This window comes from Enoplosus armatus, chromosome 5, assembly GCF_043641665.1.
Source record: "Enoplosus armatus isolate fEnoArm2 chromosome 5, fEnoArm2.hap1, whole genome shotgun sequence".
Classification (NCBI taxonomy): domain Eukaryota; kingdom Metazoa; phylum Chordata; class Actinopteri; order Centrarchiformes; family Enoplosidae; genus Enoplosus; species Enoplosus armatus.
Genome location: NC_092184.1, coordinates 15,126,405 through 15,152,588, shown reverse-complemented (window position 1 = coordinate 15,152,588; position 26,184 = coordinate 15,126,405). Strand labels below are relative to the sequence as shown.

Sequence of the window (26,184 nt, the reverse complement as noted above, 5' to 3'; positions counted from 1 at the left end):
TGAAGTGTATGTTGCTTTTTACACTTGATTTTTTGAGTGAGTCCTGGTATGTGTGGGGCAATTGGGTTTTGCCAAAGGATAAGGGAATGGTAGGATGATGGGATGGATAGGTTCACAGATTTCAAAGTCTATCAAGTATCAAAGTATCTTAAAACAATACTCACATAACTGCATGTACATTATAAATGATTGATCTCTGTATTCACTACATACTGACCATGAAAGAAGGGATATCTTTGCAGGCAGCATGGACAAGAGGAACAATTACAGTGACCAATAATGCCTTCAATGTACAGTACATATGGGCATGTGGGTTGTTTTAAGAAAAATGTGAAACTATTCTTTAACATAGCACATCTCCAGGATAACATGATAACATCCTATAATCTAGGCATATACAGTAAAGAAAGTGTTTTACTACCTACTACCTCATTTGGTGACAAGACAACAAAAAATAATAATAAATCCTCTTGTAAATGTAAATACTTTTTATAGTCCTTCTGATGTTTGAAACAGATCTGACACCCCAGACGCATTTGGTTGTAGTCTCACAGGCCAGAAGGAGGAATGTTACTTTTCAGGTTTTTGTATGCAGCGTTTCATTAGCAAGAAGAGATTAGAGCTTATCTAATGTCTGGCTGACACTGACTAGACTGACAGGACAGTACACACTAAAGAAAACACAATGCAAAGAATGCATAATGCTCAAATAGAGAAAAAAATGTCATCTCATGTTATCATGAGAAGTGAGTTGATTTTCCAATACTAACAAGCTTTCTGAAAACATCTCTATAGAGCAGATTTTATAAGTAACCCCAACTGAGTGAGGTGACCCGTGAACGGGTTTCTTGTTGTGTCTGAGATTTCCTGGTCAGTACAGCATCAACCAGAGAGGAGAGTCAATCGATAAGGGCAGTGGTGGGGTGGGGGTTGTAGAGTAGAAGGAACAGGAGCTAATACATGGACAGAGGTTAGGGGAGGGGCATGGGTTAGGTCAAGCTGATGGAGCAGGGGGGAGGGAAATGGGGAAAGGGCAGGGGTGTCAAGGAAATAGATGAAGCCATATGGTTTAAAGAGCTGGTGTGAATTTGCCTCTAGATGTTCATCTTTTGCCTGCGCTCTATGCTTGACAGTATTTTAGAGATCTTTGGTTGGTTTTTACAAACCCTGAGGAGTGGGAGTGCTGACATGATCACTGATCAGGTTAATCCATCTAAGCTAATGTATTATTCAGAGGTTTAACTGAGCCGTAATCGGCACCCTTTGCTGAAACACAAGAAAATGTACTCTACAGAATAAACTGACCTTTAATACTGACAGCGTACCTTTAGCCACACAATCACAAAAAGAAGGAACCTAAGTCATTAGAATACCACATATAAAGGTCAGACTACTTTTCTTAAATCTAAAAGTCTGAGTAATCAGATGCTGCTCTGTGATGAAGGCTTTTCATTAGTGAATTTCTTCCATTTTAAATTGGTGCAAGACCAGACACAATGGAGATTACTGATTCAAACAGAAAGTACACATCTATACTTTGTTGAATTTGATAGTAGTGGATAATCTTCATAAACTGTGTCCTAGACAGAGACTGGACATCAGCATAAACTGGCATTTCTGACAGCTGCCTTGAGAATTTGTTTTGTCAATTCACTGCATGTGAGGTCAGGCACCCACTGGAAGTCAGTTTATTGGAAATCTTAAATTACTTGACAATTTCTATCTCCTTCTAAAGACAGAAATGCTGTCTCCGTCTAAAGAAATTGTGAAAAGGTGTCCTGATGACGTAAGAAGCAAGAGAGAGCAGTGCAACAGGGTTATGACGACACTCTCACACCACAGGGCCAATGAGGCTCCATAATGACCCTGCTAACATGTGGATTTTGAAAACACGTCACTAAACCCTTTGTTCAGTGCTTGGCTTTACTCTAAGTGAAAGTAAGTCCTTGTAAGCATGTAAATATTATCTTTTGTGTGAGCTTAATTTCTAAATCACATTTAGATGATCACTTAACTGAAAATTTACATCAATATTAGGACCTGTCTCAAGTGTGGGATTATGGTTTAATGTAAACTGTGTAACTGCATCCTCGTAATCCAAAACTCATCTTTTAAGTAGTACACAGCTGCTAAGGCCTTCAACAATGAATTCCAATGGTGACCATTATTCACTGTGGAAAAAGTTACTAAAAATGGGTTGAGATGCAAGTGGTGTATTTAGCTCTAGCCTAGAACTTTCCTTAAGTGGTTTTCTTTTGAAATTATTAAAAGCCAAATATCTCACAACCTGGCAAAGTAATCACTGAGCCAGTTGTTCTGATCAACAACAAGTACACAGACCAAAAACCCGGTGATTGGAAACAGGAAGGTCGAATACACATAGCCATGGGAAAGTATGCTTCCTGCTGGCTTCAGCAACGTCATCTAATATAAATTGTGTATTGATTTTTCTTAAGCATGAATTTAACCGTTATGTTTGCAAAGCAGGTAAAATTGAGTCTGCGCCCAACTCAGAGGGCCATTCCTCTGACCATGCAGTCAAATATTCTAATGATTAAAAATAAATAAAATAAATGAAACTCTTTTGTCATCACTCTGCTTAAAACAAACATCTAGTGGCAACTTCACACCAGGATCTGCAGGATGTATAGATGCAGCTGTCACACCAGCCATTCCAGCAGGAGCATCTTACCACAGGACTCAGGCTTCCCCTCTGCTAGCACACTGCTGCTGCCACTCTTCTGCACCACCAGAGCTTCTGCTCACAGCCCCCACCACGCAGACCACAGCGCAGACAGCGCAGACAGCACAGCAGCACACACACACACACACACACACACACACACACACACACACACAAAACAAGAACCAACACAAGGAAAGGAAACACAAAACAGGAAAGAGAAAATCATGAGGGAGAAACAATCATGGGAGAAGAAAAATTAAATGAACAAATAGGTAGTTTAATAAAACATAATGGTTTGGATAGGCAGGAGTGCAGTCACTAAAAAAACTGGCTTGGTCTTTGTTGAAAGAACTCTTTTTAAAATACCTCCACTCCTATAGGTGTCACTCTACCAATTCATTGTGACTTTAATGACAGGGGGCCCATTTTCTGAGCCTTCATATTAGGACTCCTGTATCCTCAAATTGCAATCAATTATAGTACGATGAAGCACGGCTGCTGACATTGCAATTATACTCAATGCACACCAGAAGGTGGTTTTACAAGTTGTGGCAAAGGAGCTGATGATAAAAATAAATCCAAAACAAAGTTACAGGAGGAACAGGTCTTGGTCCAATAAATCGAAATAAGTAGCCTTTTTGTCCAGTATACTTTAAGCCTTTAAAGATAATACATAACGTATTTACTGCACATATTATTAAACATGTGAATCTCATGAGCCAGTGTTAACATCCATTACCAGAGTGTCTGACTACTCCTGCCCATCCCTAATAAACCCAAACTACTTTGAAATTATGACAGAAAAGGAGCAACTAGAAGAACATCTGGGAAAAGATTGTTAAAGAGTTCATGCAACTTGCAGATAACTAAAAGGGATGAACAGAAATATAGACTAACGACATGCAGGCAAAGGGTCAATTCAAATATGAATTATGTCGAGAAACAATAATCTAAGGATGACCTAAAGATGTAGGTTTCAATTAAATAAAGAATAATTTGCTTGTCTGTGGCAACTTCAATCACTGCATCATTCCAAATATGGACCAAACCATCAGAGAAATACATGGAAAAAGATTTTAGTGTGGCACTATACACAGACAGGCAACAAAGTGCATGTCTTGTGTAACCACTGAGAGAACACATCGTGTCTATGTTTTGTTGCATCATACAGAGATAAGCCATAACCATGTGGTCAGAGGATTTTCGGTTTTATTTTGAATACAGAGGCTTCAGCCATATCTCAAATCATACTGCCCCAATTGCTGACAAATACCACAGGGAGTGTCACCATATCAAACTAGTCTGTTTCTGAAGCCTAACAATCTCACCCTGCAATAAACTTGAAACTGCAGTGCATAACAGGCTTAGTGGCTTTTGTGCCCTTCAAGTACACATTGAGACCACCCAACCACTTTGAGCAGTCAAAACCCACAGTGCACTGATTAATGTAAAACTACAAGAACCTTGTGGACATTAAACATGCAGCTGCAGAGTCCTATAACCAAACCTTTGTGCGCTTATCAGCTTAAAACATGTAACACAACATAAGCTTCTGCCAAACTGTTGGTATAATGCAGTGTAATAAAGACATATTATACTGTCCATTAGCTGAATTAACTCAAAAAGAGAGACAATTCCAACTCTTGTTCAAAATAAGTTGTTAGGCTCCAGTGATAAGACCCAAACAATTATCTCAGATCAGACCACACAAGTAAAACAAAAGTTAAGTTTTCAAAGAGAGCACAAAGCATAGAGCAAGATACACACACCACCTTTCACCATCCCAGCATGCCTTGTGCATCGAGCAAACCATCACAATTGTTTTATGAGACTGTGTTTCTGTGTGTGTGTGTGTGTGTGTGTGTGTGTGTGTGTATGTGTGTATGTGTGTGTGTGTGTGTGTGTGTGTGTGTTAGAGGGAGAGAGAGAAAAAAGGGTGAGAGCGACAGACAGAAAAGTACAAGGCAGTCAGATAAAGTGATGCATACAGAGATAGAGGGACAGGATGGGGAAAAAAGTATGTAAGAGTATGTGACAGAGAATAAAAGAAAGAGAGTGAATAAGAAAAACAGAACAGGCGTATGAGAACGAAACCAAAAGTGGGAAGCTACCTGTGGGGTCAAATTCATTGGAGGGAAGTGAGGTTTTGTCACTTTTGGGTTTCTTGTCCGGGGGGTGGTCTCTACTGAGAATGCTGCTGGTTCTGGAGAAAGAGGGACACCCATGAGAAACAGGTAATCCCACCAAAAAACAAGTGGCTAAACAGTGCAAAACGTTGGCAGTTATCCAGTATGTGCTGTCACATACAACACTTTGGTCTTTTTTAAGTAGCATTTTTTACAGGCAGTGTCATTGTGTCTTTCTGTACTACTTCCCTGTATATGCACAAGCTACGGGCAAGTGAAGGCTAAGGAGAAGTTACACTAGCACACAGAACCAACAATTGTTCACTTCAGCATTGAGAATAATGTGGCAAGAGGACCTCCTCATGCTGAGAGTGTCTACTGTATAATGTGGTAGCCAGAGAGGATGTGGAGCCGCTCTGCTGAGCGCCCAGGGAGCAAGGCCAGAGAAAGGACGCTCCTCAGAGGAGGTGCTACAAGGCCAGACTCCGACTTGAACCTCGGGAGGCTATGTATGGCTGCCTCTGCCTATACTGGCCCCAACTGTGAAAGGCCACTGTTCTGTTCACAGTGAAAGGCAGTGATGGGCCGCCCTTAGAAGAGGGACCCCTTTGTCCCTCACTCTGTGTGTGTACATGGGTTTGGGGGGGGGGGGGGGGGGTATGTTTGGTCCAAATTCTGTGAAGACTTCTGTGTTGCAGCATACGAGGGCTAGTAAAAGCTGCCTCATTTCCCTCATCTGGAGCTCTGTGCATGTAAACCATTGGTGTGCATGTGGCCACAGTGTTACCTACCCATAAGCATGCATATATCTTTGCAATATAATATGAGATAATAAAGATTCTTACCTGTTTGCTTTCTTGGGAAACCTGCAAAATAAAACAGAATGACCATCAGTATCTCACAGAAATGACCTGGCAGACTCTTAATGTAACAAAGTCAACAAAAGCTGAGCTGTTTATGGCTGTATGGAGGCTGAAAAACAAGATGCCAAGCTGACGGCTTCTACTGAGACCCATATAGCAGTAAACATGATAATCCTGATCAAACATCAGAGTTCTTCAGCTGCAGATTAAAGCCTTTTCCAGGTCAAATGTCGTCTGGCTCTCTGATCTCAGCTGTGTGTAAATGTGTGTGTGTGCGCTGTGATTTAGTTCCTCACAGACATCACGACCTGACTGTAATAATCATATCCGAATCGCATCCATGGCCTGTTTCCTTCTAGGCAGCTTGCCCTGAGACTGATTACTGCCACCTGAGACTGATTCCTACCACAGTGTGATGAAATAATTTAGGGATGCTGTCAGCACCATGTTGGAAAAGGTGATGTTTTCCAGGAAGTTAGAGATTTGTCTACTGACTTACTGTTTGGCAGTCTTAGACTAAGGAGATACTGCACTGTTAATTCTCACAGTAGGTGTTTGATTTCATCTTTAGGATACAGCCTTATGGACATAAAAGGCAGCTCAGAGTGACATCTTCATAGACAAAAAGTTCAAATCAATTCTACAAAGAGTGCAAATTGGCATCTGTGGGAGTAGGCGTCTAACAAAACCTGACTATTCTTATACAAGAACCAACTCCAGTACTCCATGAAGGATAAAGACATAAGTCACATGTTAAAATGGGCAAAATCCCCTTTCGTGTTCTAGGTTCCCTGTAAGGCATTGGGGAACCCCAAGATAATCTATTCCAAAGCTATTTAAAAGGAAATATTAATCACATATTTTATCTGTAATACACTTCCCACAGACAGAAAAATCTCCTGAGCACCCATGAAGTTTGTGCCAATTATCTGTGTGGCCCCTCAGCCCCTCGACATGAGCTGCGGGGCATAGCTCATTTTCTGACAGAGGGGGCCATGTTTTGCCATTCTTCTTCACGTAGTAAGAAAAACCACTTCAACTGGGTTAAAAGTTATATTGTTGCATAGTTACCATAAAGCCTAAATTTAGATTCAGTTTTTTATTGTGATGAAGTGGAAAGCTTGGAAAAGATTGATGTCCAAGCTAGGAAATAACCCCATGAAAACCAATACCTTTTTATACTTTATTGTCAAGCCCGCATCTCTTTATTCAGGACATCTTTGCTAGGCGGGACACCAGTTCATTTCCAGTAAGGTTTGACACTGAAAACACTCAAAATAAGCCTCCATGCAGTATGCTTTGTAAAATGCTTTAAAAACTTTGGTAAAATCTAAATGCACAATGTAGTTTACTACAAAACAGTAATATGAATAACTACACATTTCATAACACTAGTCTTCCGTAATACGGAGGTCTCATGGCTAACTAGCCCACATTAACTCTCTTTCTCCTGGCGACAGTGTGTCCCATTCAGAGCCATGCAGGGGCAGCTGAATGGCCCGTTTATGAAAATGCCTCAAACTGTAATAAGTTCCAGAGCCTCCAGCAGAAAAAAAACTAGCTTTAAGTAGCCCACTCCCTAAGAAACCTCTGAATTGGAGAGATGGAAAAGTCAGCACATAAAAACACATACACACACACACACACACACACACTGAACTGGGACAAGCGTACGTACAAGCACAGGGATGGCAAATGTGAGTAGGCAGATGTTGTTTTTGGTTGATTATACAGGAACAAATGAAAACGTGACCGGCAAACCAAGTTTTAAGGGGCTGGATGATGCATCAGGCTGTCTGTAATGTCTATGCTGAACTGGAATTATGAATCATGCTTTCAGAAATAATGCTGCACCCCTACCAAATGTTTCAATAGTGTTTTGTACATGTTAAAACAGTTGAAAGAGAAGTGAAAAGGAATTTTGTTTGAATTATATCTACATCCCAAATAAAACCATGGGACCATGAAATGAGCTGCCTGAGACACATTTAATGGCTTAGGAGAGGTCATGAAGAGAGATCGCAGCACGGGACAGAAACAAGGGAACAGAGAGAAAAACAACATTACTGAGACTGAAGGGTGTACGAAAGTGAAAAGCCAGGATTAAGAAATTATTTTGCATACAAATACATGTACTTAAAGTGATAGGGCTTGCTGTTGTGTGAGGTCCAAGGATATCAAACACAGTATGAGTTTCAGCATTATAATAAAAATACTGTGACATTTCTTAAATAAAAAGGTAGCAATTCTAAATGGCAAACCAAAAATATCCTGTCCTGAAACTGCCAGGCCTCTGGTAGAAGTTGGTGAAAACATACAAACATACCACTCAAGGGCCTGACCGTATAAGTTCCCTTGTTGCCCCTGGCAACCAAATTACGTTAACATAAAAGAAAAGGATAAAATAAAAACTCTCTCTCAAAGGACAGCTTTCCGCCTGGGTGGATGAGAGTACTGCTGTCATATTGATTTTGATGATTTTGATGACCCACCAGCATCACAGTGTAACTACACAACACAGCAGTACTGATTGTGAGACGGTCAAACCTGTATGAAAAAGATGCAGAAACTTCATCACAACTTAGGAGGCAAAGAAAAGTAGAGAGAGAGGGTCACTGCAGGCCAGAACTGTTGAATGTAAACTTTGCCTGGCAATCAGTTATGTGATATGAAAGCTTTTTAAAGCAATATATGAAACTGAACAGAACTCCAAAGAAGCCAAGGGATTCAAAAACTGCATAGTAATTACAGACATATTGGATCAACAAAGAACTGTCAAAACTACGCAATCAAAACAAAATTAACTGACAAACAATATAGTTCGATATATAGTTTGTATACAGGGAGCTGCTACCTGACGTAATCCATCTTTGTAGCGATAGTTGTAACATTTAATTAAACTGTGTCCCTATACACAGTAGAGTATGTATTGTCCTCATAATTACACACACACACACACACACAATGTTTTACTATTACATTTAGTTATTCAACAATAAGTCTCCACTGACAAACCTCCTCTCTGTTGTGCTCTCTCTACCCAATCAAATCGAATGCCTCCTCAGAGCTACAGCGAGGGTAGTCTGAGACAGAAATGGTAACAGCTATTTTGAAATGACGAAGTGAAATAAAAAAAAAAAGGAGTTACTTTCAATGTGGAAGCAAAAGTGTCCTTTAGTTGAAAAATGAGAAATGTACAAATAAGGCACCGACAAGTACCACAAACTCAGTCCCTACAACAAGACTCTGCAGCACCTAGTCCTGTATGTTAGCAAAGCAGCAAACTGACAACTAAAGTCATCATGCCTGATTTATGTAGTGGCAATACAAATAAACGGAAAGAGTTACAAGCCTCATGAATCCCTGTTCTGTTTTGCCTTCTCCTCTGTTACAAGTGCAAAAAATACACACTTATAGTCGGCTTGTAAAAGTTGACATGTTAAGTCATGCTGATAATTCAAAAAGAATAGAGCACAATTACTACATCCATTGTGTTTCCATGTTTACATTGCTTTGCACTGTCCTGCCCTTCTGAATTTCATGGCAAACATAGAGATTGGAAAGAAACACATTGCAAAGTTAAAACATGTTGATTATAAATAAATACTAAAGAGTGTGAAAACTTTCAACATATTACTTTAGATTAAACGTGATTAATAATTTTTGTCGTCTTAAACTCTAAAATACATATTAATGTTCTGAAAAGAAAAGTTATTTTTCATTTGTGATAGGCCAGTAAACATGTAATAGGAGCAAGTAAAAGACCTGTTGGCCTCACCCTGACGTGTCAGTTTTTATTCTGATGCATTTAACTTCGTTACTTGAGCAATACATGTTAAAGACAGCATGCACTCTCAACCCTAACCCCAGATTTACTGTCCAAAATAAGTAACTGTCATAGTTATGCGGGCAGTTAAATAGCTTAACAGGCTCCATTATTTTACCTTAGCTCTGGCTTGTCGCTGAGGTTTGTAATAAGTCATACATGCCTCCATAGCAGAATACTATATTTCTGAAAAGGACATGTTTGTTACAATAGCCCTGTATCTTGATGGATACAGGCTACAGTCACTGCAAAGCTGAATGGTCATTTTAAAAAAGTCTCACTATCAGGGCAACGTTTCTCTTGAGTTTTCACTGAAAAGTATCACAGACACACAGTCATAGCTCACATAACTTCACAGTATATCTCTAGTGAACTACCACAATGGCTCCACATGAGTGGTGAATTCTCTGTTCAGTAGACAACAGTGGTTTATTGTTCTGTGTCCTAATGATACTTTAAACGCTCTACTATACACTCAACTCACTCACAACAATAAATGACTTATACGATAAATGAGGAAATAATAGAGCTATTAGTTGATTGATTGACTAAGGGATTGACCGAAAATTAATCAATCAAAATAGTTGGTGATTAATGTTCTGTGTAATCATTTTAATTTTTAAGCAAAAATGCCAAAAGATATTTGATTCCAGCTTCTCAATTGTGAATGTGTGCTACTGCTCTCAGAAAGTAGACACTTATATTGTGAGATACAATGTGAACAGTAGTGGTAATAAAATTTAACCTCCCCAAGCATGTGATTTAATCATTAATACCACTCTGCAAGGTAGTATTTATAGGCCTAAATGACTGAGTCAAGCTAGATTAATAAACAGTCTATTGAAGCTTTGCCCTGCTGTAGCACTTTAAAAAATGTTTTCTTGGTAATACATAAAAAACCAAAACAAACCTGGACATTGTAAATCTTTCTACTAGTGTAACACTAACAATTGCAGCTGCTCTACTAGTGTGGATTCAAGTCACCCATTTTTAGACTAGAGATGATATGTAGATTTGAGAAACTAGACTCTAAACCTACAGAATAATAATTTTTCCTCAGCTCATTCAATTCCTGAGATCCAGCTAAAAAAAAGTCTTCAAGTCTGAGCTAGGACCTCTTTCTGGACGGGGCCGTTAAATTTGCAGGGAGTGAGAAAGGGAGAAAGAAGGCAGAGTCAGAAAAGGGTGGGATGGGAGGGAGGGGCAGCACTGGAGCGGGCCTGGGCTTGAATGCTCCATTGAGGTTTGGTGTTTTGATGGAAAACTGTGGCAGACCTAGGCCAACTGCAGCAACAGTGGCAGCAAGAGAGGCTGGGACCAGACCAGACCATGGAGAGAGAGAAAAAGTAGAGAAGGAGGGAGGGACAAACAGCCCTGAAGGAGCAGGACTCTGACACACAGCCATTTCTGTGAAAGGATCTCCCACACTGAAGAGGAAGGAAAACAGTGAACAATAAGGAACTAGTACAACTCATGCAAGATTCAGAGGAAGCACTTCAAGTTATTCTCAGTTCCTCTTAGCGTCAGTAAAAGCAGATATAAACAGATTAATAAAGTTTAACTTTGTGTTTAATTATAAGCATTTCATTCAATGTTTAAAACAAGCCAACACAAAAACAGAAACGTCAAACTAATCATGAGAATAAGAGTTAGGAGGAAGGATACAGCCGAGGTACCCAAGTTACAAAACAAAGTAGGTGGACACTTGATAAAGTAAGCTTGACCCTGACCTTTTCCTGTCAGACAATGCTGCTGTTGTAACTTGTGCTATATGGAGTTGCTGCAGTAATCTGGAGTCTGCTACCAGAAGCAGAGCAACACAGCCCACAGCACAGGTGTTGTTGGGGCTGGGAGAGGTGGGGCCTGTCTAAAACTGGGAGAGGATTGGACAGTTTTGGGAGTTGCCTGCAGGCTGCGGAGATCTGACTGAAGTGTGTTCCATTCCATACAACATAACCTGGTTTACACACTGCAAAACATCCTCAGACGTTAGATTAGACCGGAAAACTTGGTACAACTAGAGTGTAACAGTGTGACAGCACAATGTCCTCAGCTGTTTTTTTGTGCCGAGTCATGCCACTAGGCTTGCCAAGTACCGTATGGAACTGGCAATATGTCCTTTCCAGCCAGCCAGCCATTCATGCCACCTCTTTAAAACTGCTCTGTGATTCTATCTCAATGGTGTAATGATACAGTCTCTTGAACGGCCTGATTCATGCCTGCAGCCTGCCAAGGGGAGAGAACACACACACACACACTGCTTGTTATCTAATCTATATACCTGAGTCACACAATGTGGGTGCACACACAAATACACAGCCAGCATGACGTCACTGCTTTCCACTCCCTGCCACTGAGAAAGAAGTAGTCTACACCCACACAGTGATACTACGTCTTCAAACCACTTCTGTATTACAATTTGGTCTAATACACTGATGTCACTCAACATGTGACCATAGCAGTGTACCACTGATGTATATTGAAGTATTGATTTAAAGATAGAGAGCATTAAGTGAGTGTATGAGACAGACAGAGAAAGGGAGAGAGGTGTGCTGTGTGTTAGAGAGACAAGAGCAATAGTTCTGGAGCTCAAGCTACAGCCTCAGGGGGAAAACAGTGCCCTTTCTGCCCCAATAAACCTCATCAGGATTCCTGACATGAGGGCCGGGGGATAGACATTTCTTCACGCTATGCTGTCTGCTGTCCTCTAGAACTGGGGAAGGAAAAGAGGTGGTTCAAGGTGCTACACTGTTCACACTGCTGCTGATCGAGAGCCTTGCAACAAAACCTGAGAACTTTTCTAATCCATGTGTAACTTCTTTGAACTGAGTAAATTACTTAAGTATTACAGGACAAGAGTGTCCTATTGATCAATTTAGCTGTTAACTTTAGCACTACACTAAAGGGTATGTTTAAGTGTCTTCCAGGGATGACAGACTTTGTGTATGATTTGGTATCTTGCAATGATCTGAAAGATTTATTAATGGCAGACCTATAAAAGACATTTAAGCTGATGCAACCTGTAGTAAAAGCACACCTCATTCTCTCCAAAGCTATAAAATGTTCCATCTATTAGTCATTACTTACTAAAAAAAACTAGCTTGGTGAATCCAAGATGATACTGAGTGATTCATCACTAAGGGAAATATTAGGACAAGAATATCTTAACCAAAGATTCTTATAGCACTTTCTCTTCCTCAATTTTCTTCTTCCTATCCTGGCTTTCTGCTATCAAAGCGATCTGAAGTAAATCAGATCCTGTGCTCTGACACTGGTTCTTGTAGAGAAACAGTAGGTGTGTGTTAGTCTGTCTAGTCACCCCTGAATCAGCAGAAACAGGCAGTGTAAGATTAATCACAGAGCAGCAGCAGGTTGCTGCTCTCTCTCTCTCTACACTACAGCCTCTCCTGACACAAAGAGGTAACATTCAATTAGAGCATCCCCATTCTGAGACCTAGTGAAGCAGAGTCTCAACAAGCCACATAAATCACATCCAATCAACTACAGCAGAGATGCTGCTTTTTAATGTGAACCATCTATTTCCTCGTATATCAGGCGATTGAGCAGACATACATGTGCACTTCAACAAAACGAAAAATCGTGTATTGTGCGTATTTACATAAGCAATGTAGCGTGAAATAAATTTAAATAGCAAGAAATCTAAGATTGGGGCCACTGTGCAGTCTGCAGAATATCATGGCTTCACAAGTGCCACAGTTAGCCTAAAGGCACTAGCCTAGTTCATTGCTACAAAACCCTTACATGGACATGTGAGGACATGACACTTGGGCATGACAGCTCTCTACCATTGTCCCCTTTTTCTCTATTGTAGTGATCGTGTCTTTTGTGAAGTGAAAGTAATGTTTGGGCCCTGAAGCTTTCTTGGCTAACAGGGAAGGATTGTAGAGGGTGTCCACAAGCATCAACATCATAGAGCTGGGTGATAGACCCCCAACTCCCCCAGCACTCAAGAGCCCCAGTTAATGCCCACAATCCATTCCAACATCACTACCCCTGGGGCATCACCCATTTCTTTTCCTATCTGCCATCGCCCTCCCTTTTTACATTTCTTTCCTTTCGGCCAAGCTTGACTTGACTAAGATAACTAAAGACAAACTATTAATACCCTCAAACACACAAAGGACCCGGGCTAAACCACAGAATAAGCTAACCATTTCCACCTGTCCACTTTTCATTTGTACTTGGCTAATTGGTGAAGGCAAGTTTGATGCAACAGTAAATAAAATACTCCAGACCTTAAGGCATAATAAAAATGTGGTCATGATGGGAGAAAAGGACTGATTGGAGGAAAGAATGGAATAAAAGATGGATGCGATTGAGAGTGTGTGTGTGAAAAAGAGTGAAATGGGACCTGGCAAGAATGAATGAGTATGGTGAGAGTTGGTGTGTGCCTGCCAAAGTGACATCCAGGTGTGATCAGAGTCTTCCTAAGGTCCTCATTTACATTCTATAAAGAAACAAAACCAAGAATTGTACCAGTCATTCGGCGTTGACTTTCAGTAGTTATTAGGTTTGAACTTAAAAATGGAGCTCAGGTTTACTCACAACCATAGGGAAAACGCTTAAATACTGCAGCAGTTGTGCTGCATAGAGAATATAAAGTTGCCCATCTTCACCAAAATATGACTATGTCATCAATAACAATTTCCAAAGCGTTAAATGTGTTAAATGCATCACTGACAAATGTAATTGCAGCCGTAGAATAACTCCAGGGTGGCACAAGGTGAATTCACAACATAGTAAGATAAAATACGGGCCTTTACTGGCCTAATTCACATTACTAAGAAGATGGGGTAAATGTGTCAGGTCTGACCTAAGACAGAACACAGGATGATTATGATTATTATAAAGGAGTCCAAGTACCAGTGTTATGGATCAACTAGTTTCCCTTTTAACTCGTGACTTAGGCTATGCCCGAATGCGTAAGTGGGTGGTTGTAGTGATGGCAGAAAAAAAAAGTTCCAGTTCGCCATCAAACTGACAACTATGCGCTAACATTTTACCCATTGAGAAGAAAGTACTAGGAACACCTTTCAGTATAGCGCAGCGCCATCACAAACCACAACCATGGAATTGAATCAACACCTCTCTGACACAATCTGAACCAATTATCAATATGATTCTCTTTCTAAAGATAGGATTTATCTCAGAGCTGCTGTGTTACACAAGTGTTCCTCTTTGGTATTTTCGTATACCACCATACGGTAAAGAAGATCTGCTTAGGGTGGCATTTGTTTTACGGATGAGGTGTTCGGTAAAGGTTTTCTTCTGGGTAAAATGTATTGTTTGACTACAGAGGCTCTTGATTATTTAAATTAAAACATATCTAAGCAGCAAATATATTAAATTATAGTTTTTACTCTCTAATTTTACTCTTTACTGTTAAATTGAGATACCACCTCCAATTTTAAAATAATAATTTTAAATAATCAAAATGCATTGGCTGGCAATGACCTGGTGATATTTCGGCTGACAAGAGCTTGCTGTGACAAAGATTTGAATGAAAAAGAAGGGCCTACATAACTATGGTGAAGGTATGTTTAGAAATTATTCAGAGGATTTTGTCTCTGCTTTTGACTTGAATTTAAGGGAGAAAAAGTGAATTCCTTCACAATCTTGAAACATCACTGCCTTTGGGGAAAATCACTCTCTTTCCATAGCCGTGGGATAGGGCAGATTATAAAGTATTAAGAATCTCTAGGCAATGAACTATGGCTGCAACGGAGGTTTTTTTTTGCAACATGCAAATGTTTTATCTTATGCTTTCAGTTGCAGGAAACATATTGAGTGCTGCATGCTGAGCCTGTGCCTTTGCACTTCTGATCAAAGCTTTAAATGACTTCTGGACACTCATTTTAATGCACAGTTCAGAGCAGCTGACACAGCTTCCCTAGTATCAGTGCTGACTAGATGGAGTAGAAGCATACTGCGTTATCAGGGAGAGATGCCAAATACAGGAGACACATACAAGCAGGCCGAGCTGTCAGAACTACTCATGAAAACATTTATCATGGGGAAACAAATTCCACTGCAGTGAAAATAATATCAACTCCAGTGCTGTGTTATTATCAGTTGGTGTTCACATAATTATTTTATTAGTCAGTTTATATTAGGGTTGGGCGACTGGACGAGTCTATCGTCCATTTTGTCATTCTATTTAGCTAATTTAATAGTCTGCCTCCTTGAGAATTCAACTTGGTAAATAATTAACCTGTAAAGCGAAATTCAAAGTGTGCGCGAATAGCAACTGGCAGTTGCAGTTGGGCCATGTTATGCACGTTCTTGTCTTTCACAAAACATGGCAGTGACTAAATGACAATTAAATATTTGAGATCTAGACCAACTGTGTGTGCAGTTGTGCACCCTGATCATGTAATAGCATAGTTATGTTATTGCAAGCGGAGGCGTCCTTCATCCGACGCCATCGGACTCCTTTTCAAATGGCGTCGGAGAGCTGTTCAGCCTGTCTTAACAGCTTATTGCTTGCAAAGATCTCAAGGTGATTTACTTTGTTTAACTGAAGAAGAGTAGCCTATAGGCCGTAATGTTTCAGTAAAATTAGATTGCCACATGTAAGACCACGGATGGATAACGTGAAGGCAAATTTACTCAAACAGAATAAGTGGGGACCCCCTGCGCGCTGGTTGCAGATTTTCATGTGTTGCTTTTCTCTGTTTCATTTTATTGTATATTGAATACTCTTAGGTTTTTAGGCTGTCGGCCGAACAAAACAAACTGAAGATGTCACCTTTTTTGTGATGGGCATTTTGGCAATATAATTGTCAGTATATTGACTAAATGAGTAATCACCCAACCAATCACATAATCAACAATTACGTTAGAATCAGTGATAATGAATCAATCGATGACAAACTTGTTAGGTGCAACTCTATTACCATTAACTAGTCACAGACATAACTTAACACTTTTCCTCCAGCAGGGTAACCTCCAACCAGACTCCCTGAATGTACCTGACTACACTGACGGACCTGGAGAGGAGCGTACAGCAGACAGCCAGCTTGCTCCCACTGAAAGCTATTGTTTACTATTAGTGATGTCACCAGCACCACTTCCCGGGAGGGCCTCAGGAGGGGGGATAGGGGGGTGGGAAAAACGTGGAGATCAGCAGAACTCTATGACAAAGAGCTAACAGCACACTAAACTGACCCATCGGCTGGCGGCCCATCCCCAATAGATGTTGGATGCACACTCCCACCATAGTCAACAGAGCGAAAACAAAATGCATAACACCACACATAGAGGGAGAGAAAGCAGGGGCAGGGAAATACAGACGTACTTAAGGAGAGCGGGAGAGACAGACAACAGCATTAATCAATAAAGTCATTATCATCAACCACTGTGGAAAACATCCTCAAAAACTGCTGCGGTCTAAATAATAATAGAGATCTCAGGCCAACTCTAATTTTTGTGCAACAGAGGTACAGAGCTAGTTGCATGCATGGTCTACAGACTGCTGTCACACTGCTTTGCGTTTTTTTTTGTTTTGCATTAACAAAACGGCCTGCATCTTGTTCCACTGGTAGAGTAACAATTAGGACACAGACCTTATGAAACCAACACAAACAAATAAACAAACCCACATACTTTGACTACAGGGGAGGTGAATAGACAAATTTGTGTAGCGCTGTGTCAAGCCTTCACATGCGGCAGTAAATCTGAGATGTGATGGTCAGTTTAGTCAATAGTGCCATGCACAGTGTTGTATACTTTTTATAGTATTTTATACTATAAAAAAAAAAATACACACACAATAAACAGCACTACAATAGCAGTTTGTGCCAGCCACTGGGGCCATCATAGCAGTGGGGGAGGGGGTCATGTAAAATGGGGTTGGGCTTTAGCCCCTAGCTCATGCCCTAGCCATGAGGATATTTCAGATCCCAACCTGTGCAATGAAGCTTCCTTGTGCTCTGAATCTACCGACCACATTCCTCTGTATTGGCCTGCTCTCCATGCAGGTATGTGGGATTCAGGTGGGAAGTTCTTGACGTAATGCAACAGATTCACTTCTCTGTTTCACTGCCAGAGTGCATCACAGTGAGAAAAGAAACCTCTCTATTCTCCAGATACAAAAAACATAGGGGAATTCATTCTTGCAATGATGCAATAACATAATATTGACAATTTATATCAGAGTGGATTAGGATGGTATAGCCCAATCCTTCTCTTACCATTTAGTGTGTTCCTCAGGCCATTACACATGATTTAGCCCACTGGTCTTAACAACAGCGTCCGATCTTTATGTTCAAGTTGACAGATGCCTTTAGATAAGGTGATTACTTGACAGAGCTAAGGTTTTGTCTAAATCCAGAGATAGTTTTAATAGGTATAGGAGAAGGTTAGCTTTAAAGGATTAGAGGTAATAGTGATGTTGAAAGGTGTACAGGGATCAGAGACGACTGGTCCCTGGCACACAAACAGAGGCAGGCCTTCTCACTCCTTGGACAAGTAGTACTTTACGGTCTGCACAGAACTGCATTACCCATGCTGAGATCAGCAGAGTTTCCATCAGGATCTGATGTCCTTCCTTAGTAATTAGATTGTATAACACAGTTATTACTGAGCACATCACCACAAAGAAGTGCTTTCCGCGGAGCATGTAACACATATTTTCACCCAACTGTGGGTTGTGTTTCAGATTAATATCATCATAACCAAATCAATAAACTTTAACAAAACGTTATGTTTTATTGCTCTAAACACTCGATCTGTGCATGTGCAGTGCAGACAGTGCATCAATAGAAATGAGAGATTGTTGTATACTGTACCTGTCAGTGAAGCTGGACTGTGTGTCACTCATTGGGCTTCCGGTTCTAGATTTGCAGCAAATTATATCCTATTAACATTTTCCAGAGTGTGATGAGGCGATTTCCTGGCGCGTCCTTCTCTGGCATTCGTGTTTAGTAGGCAAGGATTTTGAGAATGGTGTTGAGAATAAATTAATTGTAGGACACTGTTGGGCTGTTGCGTGGCACGTCCAAACACTAGAGGAAACAAAAACACTGCCTATACGCTATCTCTTAACCAATACTCCTTGTCAAAATGTAATAGCAGGAAGGGATCTACAGTGCAGACCTCAAAAATTAATCGGGGCCTCTGTCGTATTAGCTGTACAGTCAGATGATATCCTCCTCCGACAGTAAAGAATATTTTGGCAACAACAATAAATATACTGCGCCAGCTGGCACAAGTTGTCGTGCATGTATGAACTCCTTGTATGAATCCGTTGCATTCACATCCCAGTTTTCCGCCGATATGAAATGTGTAAACAATCTGTATTCCAATGTAACAGACACCTTGGCCCAGCGATGTAGTCCGTCTGCCACCACCCCTGCTCGGCTGAATGGCCTCGGTTCCTAAATGATCTTTGAAGATGCTGGAAATTCCTCCAGTCCCATTTGGTATTCCCTGCTCCCAGAAATGCCTGTCTGTGGCTGTGGGGACGTCTCTCCCGTGACCATGAGAATCGCTCAATACCGAGTTTAAGCGACCCGTGTTACACACTAGCAAAACAACCGCAGCTAATGTTTTACCGGTGTAAGACGTCGGATTCAAAAACAAAATTGGTTAGATAGTCGATTTAAAAAAACACATTTGTTATTGAAAATCTTTTCTCACGGCAAGCTGGCTGCTGAATCTCGCCAGCTACCAGCTAACAAAACAGACGAGCTCTTTCAGCAAAAAAAACTTTGCTTCGTATGCTCTTGTTTCGAGTGCAAACTAAGCAAACTCCCGTTCACAACAATGAGCCGGCCAACGACTGAAAAATATATATACAACACGGCATGAATGTTGACTGGCTTGCGATGTGTCTCCGTGTTATGTCCTTCAAAAAGTCTCCTTGAGGAAAGAAAATCCAGTGAAGTCGGTTAGCACAGCGCGACGTTCCTTGACTCCATGTTTCCAGAATTCAGTCGTTTCTCGGCAGAATTCCCGTGGATGAGAGCAGGCTAGCTATGTGGCCAGCTAACGGGACAGAAAGTAACACCAGTCCTCTGTAAACAACGACGAAAAACCACTGAGGCGATTAAAACTTTTAGCGAACACTAAACGCCGTTTTTTCCCGACGCAAGCCGTTATTTGTACAAGAATACAACTTGCGGAAAGGTACCACAAAAATCCCACTTTCTGCCGCTAGCAACGCCCTAGCCAGCTAGCTGTTGGAGTCCACTAGCGCTTCCACTAACCACTTCCGCCGGGAGATGGGAAAACTCATTTTGTTTCAGCATAATAAAAATGCAAAATAACACGAAAATAACAACAACTATACCACTAGCCTACTGCTACTACTACTAGTATTAGTAAGATAATATTCATTTTTATAGTGTCCAATGTAAAGGGTATGAATAAAAAGAGTCTGACATTTACATGGTATATATCAGACCTACAACGATTAGTCGATTTATAAGTCAATTGATCGACAAAACAGTTATCAGCTTTTGTTGACATTTTAAAGACCAAACGAGAAAGTAATAGGCAGATTAATCGATGATGAAAATAATTGTTAGTTGCAGCCCTAACATAGGCCTGCATAGTTGTATGTTAGACTATTAGTGAATTATGAATTATTAGAGAAATTAAAATAATCATTAGCTACAGCCTTGCATAGAAAGATATTGCTGGATTGTTTGCTTTTCCATGGCAGGGAAACCAGTAGGAGGCACTTTCCTTTAGGTGGTTGATTAACTTGATGATTATGTTTGTATGCTGTATGGTTATTTCATGGTTTTCGTGGCTCTCTGCCTGTCTGTGGTTGGTCTGGGACTTGGAGAACACTCATTATGTTCATTATTTACAGCTTACAGTCCAGTCTTTTGTTCAGCATCCACAAAAAGACACTCCTTTTCTGATGAAACTTCCCTAACTCATCTGTAGAGAAATCTTGAAAGACATGAGTCAAGACATGAGACACAAGTATGTGTGTGTGTGTCTGTGAGTGATAGAGTGTAAGAGACAGAAAATGCAAAAGATACATAAGTCTATCTGGAGGCTTTCATTCATGTCTTTGTTTTTGTTTAGTTTAAAATTCATCTGCAAACTACAGCAGAGTCCATGTAGATAACATTTCAAGACCGAGATCCATATTCAGAGCAATCTATGCAAAGCAATTAATCAATATTCATTGACTTAAGTTTTTTAATTACTGTACATGTGCGTTTTTGTAATTTAACCAAAATGAGAAAAGAAAATGCACTTAAGATCACAACGTCACGTTTTTCTACATGTACATATGTGCAATTATTCTTCTTTACTTTCTCTCGATCTATTTTGTTTGTCACATATTTAGCATACCAAATGTATTAAGTAATACACTGTATATGATTATATTTATTGAGTTGTGCATTGTTGTCCTATTTCATTATTTACGTCTCTGGCAGCTGACAACATACTGTACAATACTACAATACAAATACACTGGGTATTACATACAGTATCATACACCATATTAAATTATTTAAAACTGTTGAATTAAAAAAGGACAACTACAAAAACTAAAACTATCCACTTTTGTTTAACTAATAGTTTAATGTGTCACACCAAATGACTGTCCTAATGTTTCCTCACTGATCATTCATATATAGTTGATATGACACCACCATGTGGACAGTTTAGGTAACTTCAGTCTCATTCCAATAACAGATACAAGTATCTGTGGCATTTAATGATGCAAATGCAGCTTGGCCTTTAGTTTTATTGACATTTTGTTGTTTAAAATGTATTAAAAAGCATACAAACAATCTATCATATCTTTATTTCACTTCACAAAGAGATTACAAAGGCAAATCATGAAATCCCAAACTGAAAATGGTCCTTCATTACTCCTACACTTATGTTGGAGGGTTTACAGTACATCACAAGACAAAAACCAAACAAAAAATTAGGAAAAGTACATTCAGATAACTAAGGCACACACCAGTTAGATTTTTTTACTCTCTTGGATATAATGGTGATGCTCACATGTATCTTAACAGTGGCAGCCAGGTAAACAGTCCTTGTATGAGAGCAGCACATCAACTTTCAATTAAAAAGAAATAGGAAAATAAAGGGATGCCAGGTGTTTTAGTGCATTACTGCAGGAATACATTTGCACTACAACAACAAACAAGATATGGCCATAATTATAAGAACACTGACATAAAGTCTGAGCACAAAGATGAAAGCTGGTAGTTTGCTAACTTCAAATCCAGTCATAGAGTGGACTAAATCATAATAATCTCTACACGTAACAAGTCACCTGCTTTCTTCCCGTGATGCACTTGTGTGTTCTGTTGGGACAATATGATTGAAATCAATATCACATCATAAAGATTAATATTTTTCTGACAATTATGATCACATTATGGCAAATGTAGGCAAAATATTAACAAAATTAGACAAAACTCTATTACTATACATCTATACTTTTTTTGTATGTTAGTATGTTTTGAATTTGAATTTTTGAACCCAATATGATATCAACTCATTATGATTTTACTGAAAGTTGATAAATGATAACTATTGCCCAGCCCTAGTTGTGTATGTGTCACTGACTTGTGTAAAGACTAAATGTAGAACTTTTAGTGGCTAGAAACAAAAGATGCTCCTGCGTCATCCTGTCCCAAGTCAGAGCCTACCTGGTTGGTCCTGACAGTAGCATGTGGTTGTCCTCAAAGATTAAGACAAACAGAGTGTTGAGCATGTACATCTCAAAAAAGCTTAACTGATGCAGAGGTCGGACAAAAGATCAGCACACTGCACAGCACACTGACAGCTCACAGTAAATTTAACTGAATTGTCAAGTCTAGCCTGTCAAGATTTCTGTGAGACTGAAACATGACTCTATTAAATTAAATGAATTGGGAGCTATGAGAACAGAGTGCAGATCTTTCGACATGCAGGTCTATATTCACACAGTTGGCGAAATGAGACACTTCAAATAAGTTAAAATACCATATAAAGTACAAATTCTGACAACATATCACCAAACATTTGAAGATTTTTATAGTTTACATAAATAATCAAATAGCATCACGAGTGTAGAGCCATGTAATTGGGAGGTTCCTCTCCATGTGCATGTGGGGAAGTGAAATAAATGTTTTTTGGGCAGGGTCTGGAATAGGATTTCAGACAGCAGACAAAAGCTTAGAAGAATTACTATGAACTACATTAAACAAAGTGATCACACACATTTCTCTGGAATTCACTCCAACTTTCCGGTATGACTTCATCTCCCTGAGTACACCTTTCACATCTGCTCAAAGTTTCACGTACGGCAAAAAAAAAACAACAACCCAGGATTACAAGGAAACCAATCCAAACTTTTTGATATGACTAAAAATGTTTCACAAGGACCACAGGCATTCCATGTAAACAGTTTCCTTCCCAACACTGAGCTTTCCTTTGGAGCAACACCACCACCACCACCACCACATATGACTAGGCCACAGTTCACTGCAACTGAAAGCAACATCTGTTCATGTGTTTATAGAAAGTGCTTTGGTTTTCAGTGACATAAACTACATCTGTGTTGTTTGTTAACTGCACATTTTACACAATAATCTGACGTGTTCATCTGCAGGTGTTGGAAGTTACACATAGATGGCACAGGATATTTCTAAAAAAGTATGTCTTTGAAATATCCCTTTGTAAATTTCAGTTTAACATACAAAAAGTTGATTTTCTTTGTACTTTTCCTTTGCGAGTCCAAAGTGAAAAACATAGACATAAAGTGAAAATTGATTTCCTTTAGAGAAGCACGATCAGTCCTTCTTCTTCCCCTCACAGCCATTAGCTGCCACTGTCTCTTGTTGGTCTCTCTGCTGTTTGTGCCAGCTCTTGCTCTTCCTAATGGCAAATCGAACAATGTCCACCATAAACACCCAGGACAGAGCGTACATGGCCACTCCCCCACACTTGATAAAGAATCTGGGTCTTGGGGAGATCAGCTCACAGTACAGCATTGTGCCTCCCACAAAGATTCGCATCACCACAAACAGCAGCACAAACAGGACGTCCACAACGTTCCCCAGCAGCGTCCTGTAATGTCCCGTCTGTTTGAGGAACCAGCGTGCCTGCAGAAGGGGGTTAGTTATTTCACTGCCAAAGAGTACCGCGCAGCCCTCGATGCCAGACTCCCCCAACCACAGGGTCAATAGGATTCCCAGGATGCTCATGGTGTGGTGGGCCAGCATAACGGGTCCCTCTGTGCGGAAGTATACACACCAGGCCATATCAAAAATAAAGTAGCCCAGGCTCAGCACCATGGCACTCATCTGCAGAGGAGTGTTCTTGGTACCTGGCATCCACAAACAGCAACAGAGAGTTCTTAGTTTTAAATACAAGCTAAAACAATCACAGAGATAAAACACAGTTATTACTGTGACAGGAGCATATCATTGTGTAATATCAACATGTAGAAACAAACTTCTGATTAAGAACTTGCGCAAATGATTTTTCACTTCTGAAGGGTTTATTCTCACTTCAAAATTGTACCAGCTGGTAGTTAGAATAATACTGTGCACTGTTTCAACATTAATTTTCAACAACATGCTAAGCAATGTATTGCTGAATGATTAGTCAATCAAGACTAAATTATTTGTTAAGTCATTTAAGTCATTTTTCAAGCTAAAATGCCAAATATCACCTTGTTCCAGCACTGCAGTTGTGATGATGTATTGCTTTTTCTTTGTTGCTTGTTCTTTGTGAGTTAACTGTATATCTTTGGATTTTGACAACATTGAGCAACTAACCAATTAATCAAGAAAATAATTGAAAATGAAAATAATTTGTTAGTTGCAGCCCTAAAGCAATGTTTCCATATTTACATGACATTGTTACTGAAGTAGCATGAAAGACTGAAGCCTCAGTCTGTTTACTTAATATCTTTGTATCATTGCGACAGCCCTCATTGTTTTGTGATCATTTGAATCCACAAAGGGTAAGAACCCTACCTGGATGAGTGAAAGGCCAGGGTCCATCCACGTAGCCGATGTATGCCGTGACGCAGACTGCCAGGATGCCGTGTACCAGGGTGACAAGGCGACAGTTCCACTCGTAGCTCCTGGACCCGTTAACATTACACAAGACGAAGTAGAGAGAGGCCCAACAGGACAGGCACAGGAGCGCACAAACCACAAGCAGTGCCATCTTCTCTTCTACAGACAAAAACAAGCAAGAAAAACAGTTAAAACCAACTTACAGTTTCTTTCAAAAACTTGCCTGTCAGCAGTCATTAAGCCAACTTTGAATCACATTACACAGAAAGAGAAAAATGCACAGAGACACATCTTGGTCTGTAATATCTCTTACAGTAGAAAGAGACAGCATTACCGTCCAAAGACTTGGACTGTGCAATCCTTTGTAAATGACCAACAATTAGCCTTTGCTTGAACTATAATAGCACTATAGTTGGCCGGCTGAGGGTCTGGTGGGGTGAGGGGGACGTCTCTTCTTCGGCTGTGACGTTTGTACTAGGAGGTGAGACCATGCAGATGCACAGGCCCACACTCACTGGACTGGAACAAGATGTACACTTGAGTCTCAAAGACTTCAAGCTAGTTTCAAAACTAGATGAGAGGTTACTGGGTGCTGGGCCTAAGACAGTTCTCATGAGAGAGAAAGATTCTTTCAGACGTGATCTTTCAAAACACTAAAAATCAATCCAAAATGTTTTGGTGTTGGTGTCTTGGTTGTGATGCACAGCAAAATAAACAGCTGCAGGGATACAACTCAAATTGGGTGCCTTTTCAAAATAAGGTGTAAACTACAAATCCAAAGATTTACTATCATACATCAAGAAGATTTTCACATTGGAGAGGCTTGAAACTGTGAATGTTTAGAACTTTGCTTGAACAAATTATTAATCAAAATAGTTGATCTGTTGATCGACTAATCAATGTATTGATTCACCTGTGATGTTAAACCGCTGCAATGGATAGGTGAGATACTAGTCCTGTTTTGAATAAGAGAATATATGGTGGTTAAGTTTGGTTTGGTTTTATTCTGTCATAAACAACCTACAAAAGACACAGATCCAAATTCAACATAAGATCTGTACGTGCAAAGTCAAAAAATATGAAAAGAAATATAACTAAAATTACTGAAAAACTATGAATAGCATTTAACACAAACAAGGTATTATGCATACAATTGAAGCTAACAACAAGTGGCTGGACCACTCAGGTTGGGTACATTTCCAAAATACACATACAACAGATATATTTTAGATTTTATGTTTTTCTTTAAAACTCTGGTGTTGCTATCCTGGGCCAGGAGACTCCTGTTAAAGAGATGTTTTAACCTTTCCTGGTTAATAAAGTTATTTATAAACAAGTATTTTTTAGGTTTCTGAGATGCACAAAACGGCAGGTGTAGCTACATATATAACGCTTTAATTACGTTCCCATGGAAACCTGTAAGAGGAACACCGGAAAAGCAGTTGGCAACTAGCTGGATTCATGTTAGCGTTCATGTTTATTCTCTTACTAAACTACGTTAACGAGTTCCTAGTTCATAAACTGAAAGGGCAAAGAGGGCCAGAGTTTATCCCTCATTTAAGAAGATGCCCTCACACCGGCTAACTACCAAGTTAGCGGGCTCAGATAGCAAACTAACCGGTAGCAAGCTAAAGGGCTAACAAAGCGTTTTTTCCTATGGGATTGT

At 40.0% G+C, this 26,184-nt stretch overlaps 2 protein-coding genes across 2 annotated transcripts in view; both read right to left on the bottom strand.

Annotated features, from left to right (window-relative positions):
* The window catches only part of arhgef12a (Rho guanine nucleotide exchange factor (GEF) 12a), a 34,187-nt gene extending 15,758 nt beyond the window's left edge, over positions 1-18,429 (bottom strand). Inside the window, exons 1-4 of the mRNA XM_070905297.1 lie at positions 18,312-18,429; positions 5,658-5,678; positions 4,798-4,889; positions 2,693-2,758 (exon numbers count right to left, since the gene is read on the bottom strand). Of these exons, the coding sequence (XP_070761398.1) occupies positions 2,693-2,758; positions 4,798-4,889; positions 5,658-5,678; positions 18,312-18,343 (211 nt within the window). The 5' untranslated portion in view covers positions 18,344-18,429. The remainder of the gene's footprint in view (positions 1-2,692; positions 2,759-4,797; positions 4,890-5,657; positions 5,679-18,311) is intronic.
* Positions 18,430-23,282: 4,853 nt separating this feature from the next.
* tlcd5a (TLC domain containing 5a) lies at positions 23,283-24,669 on the bottom strand. Its single transcript, XM_070906039.1, has 2 exons — positions 24,474-24,669; positions 23,283-23,818 (listed from the first exon to the last, which is right to left on the bottom strand). Exons 1-2 carry the CDS (start codon positions 24,667-24,669, stop codon positions 23,283-23,285), a joined length of 732 nt encoding a protein of 243 aa, XP_070762140.1.
* Positions 24,670-26,184: the final 1,515 nt, after the last annotated feature.